Source organism: Dendronephthya gigantea, unplaced genomic scaffold (assembly GCF_004324835.1).
Source record: "Dendronephthya gigantea isolate DGI-Jeju-01 unplaced genomic scaffold, DenGig_1.0 000011F, whole genome shotgun sequence".
Lineage (NCBI taxonomy): Eukaryota > Metazoa > Cnidaria > Anthozoa > Malacalcyonacea > Nephtheidae > Dendronephthya > Dendronephthya gigantea.
Genome location: NW_021163021.1, coordinates 469,109 through 484,711, shown reverse-complemented (window position 1 = coordinate 484,711; position 15,603 = coordinate 469,109). Strand labels below are relative to the sequence as shown.

Genomic DNA, 15,603 nt, shown 5'->3' with positions numbered 1-15,603 from the left:
CAATCCTAAAGGATTCCTTTCCTGCACAAATGCCAAAGCAAAGTCGCTCCTGTTGCCGGAAAAAACATCGTCACCTGCTGCGAGTGTGGATTGACACAACTACAATCCAAATGCAAGGAACGGTTTTTTGCTAGTGTGCTATTCGCCAAAGGTTCTTTGACTGTTGCACTTTTGCTTTTCGACGATAAACTACGCCAACTCTACGAGCTCCATAAGCAACAAAACAACCAGAGTGAAGAGTTCACTTGCTTGAACAACGATGCCTTGATGGAATTGGTCCTTACAGTGGAAGCAGCTGTATTCTACAATGGGAAGAAAAATGTAGTTGCAATCGCAAAGAAACAATAGCTGTGAAGCTAACATGACAAACTTGTCATATTATATTGACACTTCATTGTGATATGCACACTTCATTGTTATATTGACATTTCTTTTGATATTGACACTTTAGTTCTTTAGTTATGTTATGTTATGTTCCAATATGCTGACTGGTTGTTCAACAGTTATATAACACAACAACCTACTATTAATGATCACGTGCATTCAAAATAAAACAGCTCGCGAACTTGCACATGCTTCATCTTTGTTCATTTAATCTATTCAGCAAAAACTTAGGCCCAAACAAAGAGAACAATTTACATAAAATTCCTCATAAATAGTGAATACTTCATTCTCCAAATCTGTTGTCTAACCCGATTTGGCGATCACCCGATTAAGTACTTCTTTCTACAATTCAATTCTGCGTGACTACGCTTGCGCAAGCGCGTGTTTGCAGATATACAAGATGCAATAAAGGCAGCATTCACTACCTGTAGGTAACCTAGTTATAACTTACTGTGTTAACTTATTGCCAGCAATACCAATTGCAACCTGCTTTGTAACACATTTTACTCCAATGCTAGCCAATTTCACTGGTCACATACATGCAGGAAAGCTCCAGGTGCAAATGGGTTGAGAGGCTAGTTGCAGCTGGTGTGAAACAAAAAGATATGAAATGAAAGCACCAGTTCATGACAAGAAAGGCTTTAGCCTACTACTTACTGTTGGTGCTTCTTCAGCTTTTTTCCCATAATCATCAACAAACTTGTCCACACTTTCTTGCTCTGCAAAGAAGGTTCCACTATGTCATGGGGGGAAAAGATTTACACCAGCAGATTTTTTCCTCACCAAGCCAAAACAGCCATCTATGGACTCAATAAGAATTCCACCATCATCAGTCTATAACAAGTACATAGCGAAAGTCAAGATAAGTTAGTGAAGGAGTGCAGTAGGTTTCACATGTTTTGGGTTGTTAGCCAAAGGTTATGTCAATGTCACCAAGGCCTGCTCCAACCAGCCTCATTATATATTTTACTCTGTATAACACCAGACCAGTGACATAGACAGACCAACAACCTTGTCGTGTTAGCAAATATTTACTTGTTTTCAAATTGCAAAAACAATGAATTTCTAAAGAAATGAATAATTATGCTGATGATTTGGAATTTGCATACAGTGTAGCATGTACTACACCACTGCACCAAATAATTTTACTGTAATTAACAACAAAAAGTATAAAAATAAATAGACACAAGTTATTTTAATTTTGACTAATTCAGATACATTACTTACAACAATATAATAATACACAAAATTATGCTATTTATATGACTAATTGAATATAAGAAACATTTTATGCCTGAGGGCATAAAGGGCACATCTTGTAATTAGTTTGCTCCCCATGATGTGACTTAATGGATTTTAAACAGTGATTATGGTACCTAAAGCAGGTAATGTACATAGTATATGATTATGGAAGGTATCTATCCAAGCAGATAACTGCAATTAACCTGAAAGCCAGCCCAATAGCAAGAAGAGTATAATATTATAAACCCATTGCTGCCAGGCGACTAGCAATGGGTTAAGAACACTAAGGGACAGGATAACCAACTCATGGACAATAATTAACTTGTTGTTAGCGTACTATGTTTTTTGCTTGCCACATTGTATTAAAAATAAAATATTTACCTGAATTCATCAAAAGTATCATCATTTAAAACTCTGTAAAGACTTTGAATCTAAAGGATAAAATATGAAAATTTATTGAGTGTGGTTACACTGTAAATAATAAATGTATACACTATGAAAATTATCAAATGATACTGTATTAAATGATAACTGCTTAATACCCATTTAGGATGTACTGATGATTTGCCAAGGCCCATAGTATTGCAGAATTTTGACAACGAGACATGACTTTCAAGAAGAAACTTTTCAGCAAGCAGCAAAAACTTAAAATGAAAGGCAACTAAAGGACGGACAGCAGATCCAGGCCATAACTGCAACTTAACCAGTGTTACGGTATCTGGTTCACAACTACAGAAACTGATGGATTTCTTGTGTTGGAAACCTACATAATAATGTAACACAAATGACATTATTAATGGTTTGAAAACAATCAATACAATATAGGTAGAGCAAATTGATTGAAGTGAAGAAAAGCTATCGTTACGACAAAAGAGGTGTGCATGTGTGTATGGTGTATGTATGTATTAAAACTAAATCTATTATAAGCTTACCATGTTGATCAACACAAACAATATCCCTTGACTGAGAGGTGGGGCATGTTATTTGATGCTTTAGTGAATTGATCATTAAAGGCCTAAAACATCCATCCTAAAGAAAGAACAAAGAAAAAGAAAAAATTAACAAAGCACAATATAAATAAGCATGTCAGATATTGACATACTTTTACAATATTCAGAAGTCTTTATAGTAACAGATGAACAGGCCAATAAACAATAAGTGTCGAGACCTTATAAAATTGAATGTTTAGCTGAGTCTTTCATAATGTCTCCAAATATCTACAGTATCTCACTAATCTCAGATGGTGGTCAATATATTTATTAAATGATTTCATTATTATTTTTTAAATTAAGAACATAATATCAACAAACCTTGTGTATTTCTGGAATGTGAAAGTAGTTTTTTTTCGTGTTGCTCTATTTTAATGCAATCCACAGAACTGCCTTGGTCCACAGTCGAGACAACGACATACTGCTTCATTCGGGCATGCGAAACATGTCAGGCTGGAAATGACTTCCTCTTCAACTACAGCTTTGAGCAATTGTTCTCTCACTGCTTCCCATTTGTTAAATTCCTTTACTCTTCGCTGATGATGCTTTGACAATGTTTGTTGTTCAACCTGGCCTTGAGCTTCATTTCCTTCGGACAAAGCATTCTCGAACGTATCCGCAAAATATGTAGATTCTCCAATGGCATTATTGGCTAAATTCAAATTGTTGTCTTCTTCAGGTTCTTCTGAAACACTTGGGGTTGTTTGGACTGTAATAGACCTTACTATCTTCTTTCCACTTGTACATTGAGTTTTAACACGGACTTTGCTTGGTTTAAAGCGCTTCATCCAATGACTTTGCTCTGCCATATCAGTCCGCCATTTTGTGATAACAAAGGCAACATTTGTCTGATTGGTTGATTTTTAACATGACGTAACTGTGTGGTTGCTATGGAAATCATAACGTGGCGGCTGGTCGAAGAGGAGTGAATTAATTGTGTGGTCTTTCGAATTACTGCAAAATATCGATAGAAATATCGTTATAATGCAGTTTAAAAGAGAGATAGGTGTTCTTTATTAATTGAGGCATTAACTAGTAGTCTTTTTTATCAATTTTATCTAAGAAATAATGGCGATCACAGTAATTGTATTGCTCTTCATCCTGGGCCATGTTGTACGGCAATGTAACATCTTTTCTTTGTACTGTAAACAAGCGACCAATAGGGATTTTCTAGTGTTTGCTACCATATTTGTCTAGACTACCCAGAAGGCTTGCTTGAAAAGTCTTTAGGCGGGAATTTTGTTCAACTGGTTGTAGGTTCAACTGGTTGTCGTTCAATTCTTGTTGTATTTCGAGTTTAGAGGTTTGTATTTTCAGAGTTTATAGGTTTATAAACAGTCTTTTTAAAGACTTATACCGGGTGTCCCAAAAAAAACTTTACCTGTTTGTTTTAATATAACTCAAAAACTATAAAAGCTATTATTGGTACGATATTGACGGAGATACAAGCATTTGATGTTGCAAGTACATTCAAAATTCGTGAAAATATCGACAAAATTCGGCTATTAAGTTAATTCGAAAATACTTGCCACTTCCCTTGGAAAGTTTTTAACTTCAGTGATTTTAACTTTAATTGTAGGCTTTTCCATTGCAAACTTACTCTTAAAAATAAGAATTACACTAAAGAATTATTCTTAGGAATAAAATAAAGTAATAATTCAAGTTGCATTTAATGGAAAGAATGTTCGATTTGATGTCCCTTGGGATTCGAATTAACTCGCAAGGAAAGAAACATTGTCGGTTAAATCTTCATTCGCAAAGATGCCTCGATTAACAACAGACCAAAGAGTATGGATTTGTATCGAATACGCTAGAACAAACAATGTAAGATGGCATGGTATTCCAGCCCCGAGTAAGCCAACAATCAAAGCAATGTTTGAAAAGTTCGTGCGAGAAGGCACTTGTCGCAATCTTAACAAAGGAAGAAGTGGTCGATTAAGAACTGTCAGAACGGAAGAAAATATAGATATGGTACGACAGTCACTCTTGGAAGATGGTTTAAGATCAGCAAGAAGAAATGGGCTCAGATTAAGTCGAAGCAGTTTTAATCGAATTGTCAAAATGGACATCAAATTTCACCCATACGTACTAATACGACGGCACCAACTGAGAGAAGGCGATCCACAACAACGTTTGGCGTTCTGTAATCGATTTGTCAACACAACAGAGCAGAATCCTCATTTCCTTGACCAGCTAGTCGTATCAGACGAAGCAATTTTCAGCCTAAACTCGGAAATAAATTCAAGAAACGTTATAAGATACGCAGCAAAAGGTGCTGGACATCCGCCTGATCATTACGTTGAATTTTCTCAAGGCGCCAACAAGGTGATGGTATGGATTGGTTTGACAAGGGAAGGTGTTGTTTTGGGTCCTCATTTTATCGAAAGAAATCTTGACAGTAGAGAATACTTAAGAATAATTCGTTACAACGTCATCCAAAGAGATTTTCTCATCTACAATATCGATAGGCATGTTATGTGGTGGCAGCAAGACGGCGCTTCGTGTCACACAAGCAACGCGACAATGCGGTATCTTCGAGGTCAATTTCCCGGCCGAATAATGGGAAAACGCTGCGATTGGCCCTGGCCCCCACGATCCCCTGATCTGGCAATATGCGATTTTTTTCTTTGGGGCTATCTAAAGCAAACAATTTGGAACGTGCACCATGATCAGCAGCCAAGGAATCTTAGAGAATTGCGCGAAGCAATTGTTTCTGCTTGTGAATCTTTGGATCAAGAAATGATCCAAAACGCTTTTGATGGCATGATATCTAGAGCACGAAGGTGCATTCAGGCTCAAGGACATGCTTTTCCTGATGAGTAAACAGTATTAGTTAATCCTTTTGTAAATAAACACGCATTATTTTAGTAAGAATAAAAACAATCAACAAGTAAACTAAATCTTAATTTGATATACTGTTTTATGCTAATTCTTGACATTTTCAAAAATGGTAGTCCAAATTTGATTTTCAATTGCTCCAACAATATCGCACGGATAAATAAATGTTATATATCAAAATCTAAGTTAGCCCTTTCTAGATGCAGTGGGGCTTATTTTAGTTCGCCTGCTTTTATAGTTATTACGTTTTATGAAATCAAACAGGTAAAGTTTTTTTTGGGGCACCCGGTACTGTATCAGCATGAGGTCTAAATTTCCTTGCTTTATTTGCGGAAAGAAGTCCTCGAATTCTGGATTTATTAATCCAGGTTCAAAGGAAAAATGCCTTTGTAAGCCGTGCTACGCGCAAAAAATTCGTTCTTGTTTGCAAACCACTGGTGTGCAAACACAAACTGAAGATCTTCATGACAACTTTGAAGCAGGTATGTATTTTTTTGAAATCATCACACTTGAGTATTCTTAAACTCTATGTTCTAAACTTGTATTTTCTGCATAGAAACTCCATTTCAACAAAGCAGGCCAAGTTCTTACCAGACTATTTCTGGTAAGTATATATTTATTTTAATAACTATATTTATTTCAATGTGCAATCATACAGTAAAAATCTTTAAATGTAATAACTTCTTTCAGGTGCTGAAATTGTCAAGGAAGTTGAAAGTCTTCAACGAGCATACTTGTCTGAATTTTCCAAGGATGCATCCCCTGTATATGATCCAGCTAAGTTTAAAGTGTTCTGTCGTGACCATGGTGCCCCTCATTTGTTTGATTTTTGCTTGCATGAATAGTTCTCGTCATACAAGATCTAGGAACTGAATGAGATGCGTGCTGTGGCAATAATTCTTCAACTCTGTTTTGGTTTGTCACAGAAGTGTTCTTTTTTGCAAGTTGACAATGGCATTCTTTTGAAATTTTCCCATTGTACCAATGTTGGTGTTAATACTCAGAGGCAAATTGGTACAAGTAGTTGCAGCATGACAGTTGACCGGGCTCTGCATAAATATGCAGCTTCAAACACCAATAGTGTGACTTGTGCTTTGGATGATGCTATTAAAAATAAAAAATTGTTATTGTTAATGATAGATGATTATACAACAATTCACTCTACAAGAAGGCCCAAAGATCTTAAAACTTCTAAAGCTAACAATATATGTACCATAATTTTTAAAGTATTTCCAGATATAAAGGCAATTCTATCTCGTCTGTCACAGCAGCAGGGATTCCATGAGATTGCCAAACGCATGCGCACAACCAGTGCTTTTCGCGCGCTTTCCAGTACAGACAAAAAATAATCGCTCAACGAAATTTACTGTTATTTTTGGATATTTCGCTGGTTTATCGATTGAAGTCTTACAAATATAGAAACGAAGAATCTGGCCTATGGCGACCACAGCTCCTGACGCCGAAATACGGGCTGAGAACGCTAAAGTTGCCGTCGATACAGGCAAAAAAGACCTCGAGAAAGACAAGATGGTGGACGTTCTGCAAGGACTACAAGCTTCGCTAATGAAACTTGCCACGGCTTCTGAAAAGCAGACAGTTGCTTCTGAAAAGCAAGCAGCTGCTATTGAAAGCTTAAGAGAGGACATTTTACTAAATACAGTTGACCCAACTGTAACAAATGTCGATGAGGAGCAGATTGAAAGCGACATTGTCATTGACGCTTCGCTTGACATCAACAACACTTTGGCCAACGTGCTCAAAACCACTTGCGTTGCCACAAGCGACAAAGATATGTCGCAGGACTCTGTTGCACCTGACTCAGGTCCTCAGAGCGAGTTTTTGGAAAGCCTGACTCAGGCATTTATCCCAACGGCACAAAAATCTCCAGCTATTGAGAGCAAGATCGCCCAGTTAATCGACAATATGTTGATAGGCGACCTCTCACCAGCCACGGTGCAAGAGCGAGTAGATAAATACCCACCGCCAGCTAATTGTGAGTATCTTACTCTCACTACAGTTAACGAAGAAATCTGGGACTTGATGTCCAGAAAAACACGATCCGTGGACCTAGCTTTTCAGCGGACACAGGATTGATTCAAGGCTTATCTGTGTTAACAAATTTGGTGGGAAACCTTGTATCAGCTATACAACAGGGAAAGACACCAGAAACTCGCCAAATTCTTGATAAAGTAATGGATAGCATTGCTATTTTAAGCCATGCAAATTGGAAGCTCAACATGAAGAGGAGAGAGCTGATAAAGCCAGATCTAAATCCTCCATACACAAGATTGTGCAAGGAGGAAATCAAACCCTCTAGTAAGCTTTTTTGGGGAGGACCTCCCTAAGCATATGAAAGATATGGCTGAGGCAAAGAAAGTAGGCCAGTAAATGCAAAAACCCTCTACGTCACGGCCACCCAGTCAGAATCACTACACAGCTGAAAGCGACAAGCCAAAGTTTGTGCGACCAAAGCCTTATGATAGGGCAAGCAACACTTTTTCAAGACGTCCTTTTTTAGGACAGGGCCGGGCGTCAACTCAGGGGAACCTTACAAGACGAAATCACACTGCTCCCAATCGGAAGGGACAGTAACAAACCAGGTGGGTGACAAAAATTCACACAAACAAATTTGCATTCTCGATTTTGCTGAAAAGGCAAAAAATTTTAAGACTGGTTGCCTGCAATATTATGCTACTAAGTGGGAATCATTAACTAGTGATCCTGCTATTCTTGATGCTATAAAGCATTATCATATTGAATTTACTGCAGGCTACCCTGTACAGACCAAGCTCACTAGACCTAAACAAATAACATTTGCAATCTCAGAGAAAGAAATTATTGATGCTGAGATAGATAAACTTTGCAAAAAAGGAGTGATTGAAACACTTCTAGTGAACCCAGTGAGTTTCTTTCCACAGTTTTTGTGAGGCCAAAAAAGGATGGAACTCACAGAATGATATTAAATCTGAAACAACTTAATGAATATGTGGCATACCACTATTTTAAAATGGACACAATTCAGACAGCCTTAAAACTCATGCGGCCAGACTGCTTTATGGCATCTGTGGATCTTAAGGATGCTTACTACTCAGTCCCAGTGGCCAAAGAGGATAGAAAATTTCTAAAGTCCAATGGGGAGATAGTTATTTTCAATTTACATGTTTGCCTAATGGCTTAGCATGTGCTCCAAGATTGTTTACTAAATTATTTAAACCAGTTTATACTCATATTCGATCCATGGGCCATACTTGTATGGGCCATATTGATGATTCACTTCTTGTTGGCTATGATTACACAGCTTGCAAGAAAATGTTCATGACACTGTGGACACTTTTTGTAGCTTGGGTTTTATTATACACCCAGATAAATCAAGCTTTGAACCAAAACAGGAAATAGAATTTCTTGGGTTTTTACTAAATAGTGTTCTCATGACCATTAGGCATCTAAAGCCAGTTAGGTAAAGACGACTTGTGTAGAGTTACAGAAGCAGACACAAGTAACCATCAGGGGGCTGGCCCATGTTATTGGCCTTTTAGTTTCAAGCTTACCCGGGGTACAATTTGGGGAACTACATTACCGACAGTTGGAAATCAATAAAACTGCAGCTTTGCAGAGAAATAAAGGAAATTATGATGCTATCATGCACTTAACAAAAGACTCCAGGTCTGAGTTGACTTGGTGGATACAGAATATAGAAACATCATATAAAAATATCACTGTATCCAACCCTGATATCACCCTAACAACTGATGCGTCTACCAAAGGTTGGGGGGCTGTGTTAGGCGAGCGTAAAACTGGGGGTCTTTGGGACAAGAACGAACAGGAATTTCACATTAACTATTTAGAGCTGAAAGCAGTTTTGCTCGGGTTACAATCGTTATGCTGTGATTTTAAACGAAAGCATATAAGAATACTCTCTGATAACACAACTACAGTCTCCTATATTAATGCTATGGGCGGCATCAAATCTCCAGTTTGTAATGAAATGGCTCACCTGATTTGGGATTGGTGTACCAAGAGAGATATCTGGTTAAGTGCTTGCCACATTCCAGGGGTTCAGAATAGTGAAGCTGACACTGAATCTAGGAAATTTAATGAGTCCACAGAATGGTCTCTTGACTCTAAGGTGTTGAATAATATACATGCACTTTGGGGCCCATTTGAAATTGACTTGTTTGCATCTAGACTAAATTTTAAAGTGGCTAAATATGCTTCTTGGAAGCCAGACCCAGGGGCTTCGTTTATTAATGCCCTCTTAATAGATTGGCATCTTCACTATTTTTATGCTTTTCCCCCCTTTAGCCTTATTCCAACATGCTTGCAGAAAATCGAACAGGACAAAGCCTCGGGTGTTCTTTTAGTTCCAGTTTGGAAAACGCAACCGTGGTTCACTATTCTTCTTCGTTTATTGGTCGACAAGCCTCGACTCCTTCCTCAGTCCAATGCGCTGTTGGTACAAACTCACAACAATGCCCTTCACCCGCTGAGAAATCAGATGCGATTGATGGCGTGCAAAGTCTCAGGAAGACCGTCCAGCAGAGAGGCATTTCAGGGAAAGCTGCAGAGATCATTTTGCGATCCTGGTCTGAGGGAACACACAAGCAGTATGAGCCATACCTCAAGAAATGGACAAAGTTTTGTGATCAACGAGAAATTAATCCCTTTAATCCCCTGTGACATTAGTGCTGGACTTTCTAACTGAACTGCATGAACAGGGCTTGGCGTATACGACGTTAAACACTGCCAGAAGTGCTATATCAGCATTTACCATACCTAAAGACAACTCCAGCATAGGGAGTCATCCTATTGTCACAAGATTTATGAAAGGAGTATATAAAAGTACCCCGCCCACGCCTCGCTAGAAAACAACATGGGATGTTCAAGTGGTTCTGACATACCTATCTTCGTTTCCCATCATCTCAGAACTACCAATGAAACAATTGACACTTAAGACTATCATGTTGGTAGCGTTGGTTACTGCGCAACGAGGACAGAGCCTCCACATGCTTGATATAGAATTTATGGCTGAGTTTCCTGATCGTTTGGAATTTACTCTTCCGGAGCACGTAAAACAAAGTCGTCCGGGGTACGAACCACCATCTACTACGCTGAGAGCTTATCCAGCAGATCAAAGTCTTTGTGTTTTTGCACACATGAAAGAATATTTAACGAGAACAAAGGCTTTACGGGGCTCTGAAATGAGGGTGTTAATTACACTCGTAAAACCACACAAACATGTTTCTAGAGATACAATTTCACGATGGATCCGGTCTGTTATGAAAGATGCTGGTATAGATGTTGCACAATTTAAACCACACAGCACAAGAGCAGCTTCTACGTCAAAGGCAAAAGCTGCAGCTGTCCCTATTCAAGAGATCCTTAAAATAGCAGGATGGTCTTCGTCTCGGTGTTTCGATAGATACTATAACAAACCAGTTCAAACGAACAGTTTTACTGAGGCTGTTCTGTCGACTATGTAAGGCATAAACTGGGGTTTTTTGGACAGTGTTTGTATGAGAACATTGTTAGTACTTTGTTTGCCAGGAAACCTGGTAATTCTGTTGGCAAAAAGTTTCAATTACACATTTAGTTTGGTGGGCTTCATATGGTACCACTCGTGTAAGTGTCTGTCTTTAAAATCTCATGGAATCCCTGCTGCTGTGACAGACGAGATAGAATTGGAAAATTAAATGAGACTTACCTGTAAGTTGAAGTTTGATTGGAATTCTATCGAGTCTGGAGCAGCAGCAAGGGATTACATGCCCACCCAATGTTAACTTATTGATGCGATCATAAGTCCCATTACCCGCCCAGGGTTGCAAATACTCAGAATGTGTCCAAGAAAATAATACTGGTATTGTGCACACATTGAGACACTCACACTCAGCTGTCAATACTGGTTGTGAGCATGCGTTTGGCAATCTCATGTAATCCCTTGCTGCTGCTCCAGACTCGATAGAATTCCAATCAAACTTCAACTTACAGGTAAGTCTCGTTTAATTTTCCAATTTCACGTCCTCCTCCTCATGAAATTCACAGACTGGGATCAAACCACATGACCTTGCCAACGAAATTTGTTCTGAAAAGCAGATGACAAGACTCTACACTTTTGCCTCATGTTTTCCAGAGTTAACCTCTTCCTTTTTTGATCCACTGTTAGAGCGACATCATCTAGAGAGTCATGATTATGGTGCATCAACTGATGTAAATAATATGCGTAAGTTCAGAAATGTTTATCTGGTTGACTTTTTTATGCATTCTCTTAAATCTAAACAAGATTTTATGGAAGCATTGGAGAGAGTTTTAAAGGTAGAAAAATTAAAGGAATATTTAAATAAATTTGTTGTAGTTTTTCCAGGTGACCATCCAAGCCAATTTTTTCCTTGACAAATAGTGCATGAGATTCTCAGCAAGTATGTTGCCAACCTTCAATCAAATACACCTGTTCCTCAAGAAGAGCTTCTTTCCCTTATTCCTCTTATTGGACCATTACACATTGACCTAAATGCAGATGAAGACTTAGTAATTAATTATCATCCTTTTATTAAATCTTTGTATTAGTCACTTTTTCCAAATAGAGTATTAGCTGCAAAACCAAAGCCTTGGAGAATTCAGTTCATTCTTGAAATTATTTATGGTGGATGGACACTTATCAGGAGAAGTGTTAAAGCTGTTTTTCACAACTGCAAAGATGTACAGTATGGCACACTTTTAAATTTCTTGGATAATTATTGTCCTACAGTTTTATGTTCATACTCAATTTTGTTTAAAACTAACGACTTTTATAACTATTATGAATCCATTCTTCGCATGTGGGTGATGATGTACTGTTTCAGACGCCATATTACAGGAAATCACTTCTAATTTGGCTCTTTTTAGTCAAATACTGGGAAAAGAATGAGTTTTGTACTGACATATTAAATCTTTTGTAGAATCAGTTGTAGAATTTGTGCACTCAGTTGTAAGAAGGCACACAGCTGATGGAGCAAGTGACAAAGCTCTATCAGAAACACTGAAAGCCATCTTTGGATGTGGAGCATGTCAAGAGAATTTTCGCTCAACATTTACACCTGCAAGAAATTATGTGTTCAGCCGTGTTCAACTAAAGTATTTACATACAAGAGTTGCTAAACTTTTAGTTTCTTTTTTTTCTAAAATCTCTTTAAATCCAGGTGAAGCACACCCTTTGCCAAGATCTAGGGGTCAAGCACTAGATTGTACTGTGTACAACCTTCCAAGTCTTTTTGATGAGAAACTGGTAAAAAGTTACTTCTTACCTCTTGGGTATCAGAGTGAAAAGAGGCCAGATGAAAACAGCCAATGTGATTATTTATGTGTTGCTTCAGAAGGTGCTGACTGGAAGATCTTTGAAGGCTGTTGGCATTCCTTCCACAACGAGTGTTGACATTTTGCCCTATGTTCTAATCATTTAAATAATGTTATTTTGTCTTTGTCAGAGTCAGCTAACTTTTCTTTTGTTAATGGGGGAAATTAAACTGCAGATGATGATCAAACATCAGATCCAGAGTCAGATGATGACAGTGATAATGAAATGGAAAGCGACAATCTTGGAATTCCTTCAAACGAGTCAAATTATGAACATATTTTAAATGAAATTAACTTATCTGTGATGCAATTAAGGCCTCAGTCACCAACTAATACATCTTCATGTTTTTCTGATGATAATTTAGATTCTGATGATACAACATTTAATCTACTGGCTAGCGTTCAACCTCCTAAGCGATCACCACATTGTTCAACATGCCAACACACTAAAACTGGTCATGGTATCAGATCTTCAACAACACCCTATGCTAAATGTACTATGTGCCCAAATAATATATGCTCACCAGCAGGACGCCATAAACCATGCACATGCCTTTGGCACATATATGAGCAAAACTCTATTCACCCTGAATTATTTCCTTACTCTATAGTTAGATCAACTACTATTAATCATGTTAACGAGTATCTTTTGTCTTTTTGTCAATCTAATATAGGTAATCAGTTATTGGGCAGTAATGCTTGTACTATAATTGCTGTGTTGGTTTCTATTAATTTCCTTTCTGGAACTGCATGGTTCTCTCAGCACACTATTGTCTCAACTCTGGATTCTACTTTCCTTGGCTATTGTCACCAGCTCTTTATTGAAGGAAACCAACTGTACGAATCCCTTGAAGAAGAACAAGTGAACTATTGTGCACCTGAAATTATTCAACATCCACAACTTGGATTTAAGGATATCGCTGAACGAGGAGATGAGTATCATTTTGATAATTTTGCTGATTTCTTGTTGCAGCTACAACTATTATCATCATCAAAAGTTAAAATAGCTCTAGTACTTATATTTAATCCAGATAAAGCAATGACATTATTAATTAATGAACTAGGACAGAGTATGTTAGTAGAAAGACACTCACATTTAGATACCGGTGCTATTATAGCTACGACCAACTTCATAACATGATTAATTACCTTCAAGAAATTATTTTTCGAGGTTGGGGCCCTACAGTTCACCCACCATTTGATGTAACTATAGTTAAACTAAACCGATATCTTACTGTAAGACTTGTTTAATGTAATATACAACCCTTCTATATAGTAAAGCAATCATATAATAGAATAACAATCATGCATATACACTTATTTGCGTATAATAAATATATACCACATATTTATAGCTGAAATATAATTAAAGCATATACATTAATTTATAATATATATATAGGACCTGCAGTGCAGAACCATTTTGTAATATATAATTTATATAATATATTTTTATATAGCTTGCATGTAATAATAATATATATAATGATAATAATAATATATAATAACAGTATATAATAATTAAAAAACAGTATATACAATATTCATTAATAATAAAATATAACTTAATTAAACTGCAATGCAGCACCATTATAATAATATATAGTTATTTGCCTCTGTTATTGCATGAGGGGCTTTTAAAGAGAATATAATTGTCATATCCATGTAACATATACTGTATGCTAGGGGTACAACATTCACATACATACTAATGACACCATACATGCAATACTATACTATATAGTATACTACAATATAACCATGCAGGGAGCAGTGTGGCAGCATCTTCAAACAACTTAATCAGTAGCATCAAATGTGGTATGACAACTGCCTAAAATTGACAAATCACTTCTCAACATTTTAACCTGAGGGCCTTCGTCAGGAGAGTTAGTATGATACTATACTACAGTACTATTTCTACTATATAAACAATGAAATTATCGCACATGCAACCATGAACCATCTTATCAATTCTACATTTCCCTGTATATGTAGAACCTATGCTTATATATAGCTGCATGAATGAAAATCATTTTCTCTTCCTTCTATACTTTTTCTGCTTGAATGAATTAGCTAATTTAATCCAAATTACTGATTGATTAAAATGTATATTATTTAACTAAAAGGTTATCTCTAATTATTATTTAACTAAAAGGTATGTTCTTTCTTATTAAGATTCTTTCTCTTCATTGTTTCTTTTCAAATTCCCTCTTTGGGGTGGACCCCATAGGCATATATGTTTCTTTTCTTGTATACTAGTTAAGTAAAAATTAATATAATATAGTTCTCTAGTATAACCATATATAGGTGCTAACTTTCTTTTTTTCAGGAACTGGCTATGGATTTTTACTCCGGCGTCAGCGACGGAGTTGAAAATTCGCCTCGGTTTTGTTTTGTTTTTGTTTTTTTTTTTTAGTTTTTTTTTTTTTATTATTTTTCGTCGTCGCAAGTCTGTAATGGCGCGAAACATTCTAGTATTTAAAATGTGTATGTGATTGGATTTATCTATGTCCCAGTCTTGACTCCCAAGAGTTGTGGTGCACAGCTTTGGCTAATTTTCCGAAGCGCGATTCGATTTCGCTCGCATGATACGGCAATTCCTCCAAGAGGAACAAATAAACCGTTCTTTTCATGCTTTTCGATTAAGTTTAGACTGAATTGGGGTAAGAATATATTGGGGTAAGAATATATTTAATACGTGTAGATTCTGGTCCTATTTTAGTAATATCGCTGCTATTTCGCCGATTAACAAGATGATGTGGTCGTGTATGGGCGCGTTGACACGTCGTAGTTTGCACAGGATTGAATTAATATAACTATATAA

General features: G+C 37.0%; 1 protein-coding gene and 2 pseudogenes across 1 annotated transcript; all 3 read left to right on the top strand.

Annotated features, from left to right (window-relative positions):
- Positions 1-6,890: 6,890 nt before the first annotated feature.
- LOC114518584 lies at positions 6,891-8,045 on the top strand (annotated as a pseudogene).
- Positions 8,046-8,705: 660 nt separating this feature from the next.
- Positions 8,706-10,130, top strand: LOC114518583 (annotated as a pseudogene).
- Positions 10,131-12,875: 2,745 nt separating this feature from the next.
- LOC114518637 lies at positions 12,876-13,955 on the top strand. Its single transcript, XM_028538643.1, has one exon. The coding sequence runs from the start codon at positions 13,006-13,008 to the stop codon at positions 13,918-13,920; it is 915 nt and encodes a 304-aa protein (XP_028394444.1). The 5' UTR covers positions 12,876-13,005; the 3' UTR covers positions 13,921-13,955.
- Positions 13,956-15,603: the final 1,648 nt, after the last annotated feature.

Excerpts from the sequence above, each read along its gene's own strand:
- LOC114518637 (XM_028538643.1), top strand. The coding sequence starts at position 13,006 with ATGGAAAGCGACAATCTTGGAATTCCTTCAAACGAGTCAAATTATGAA.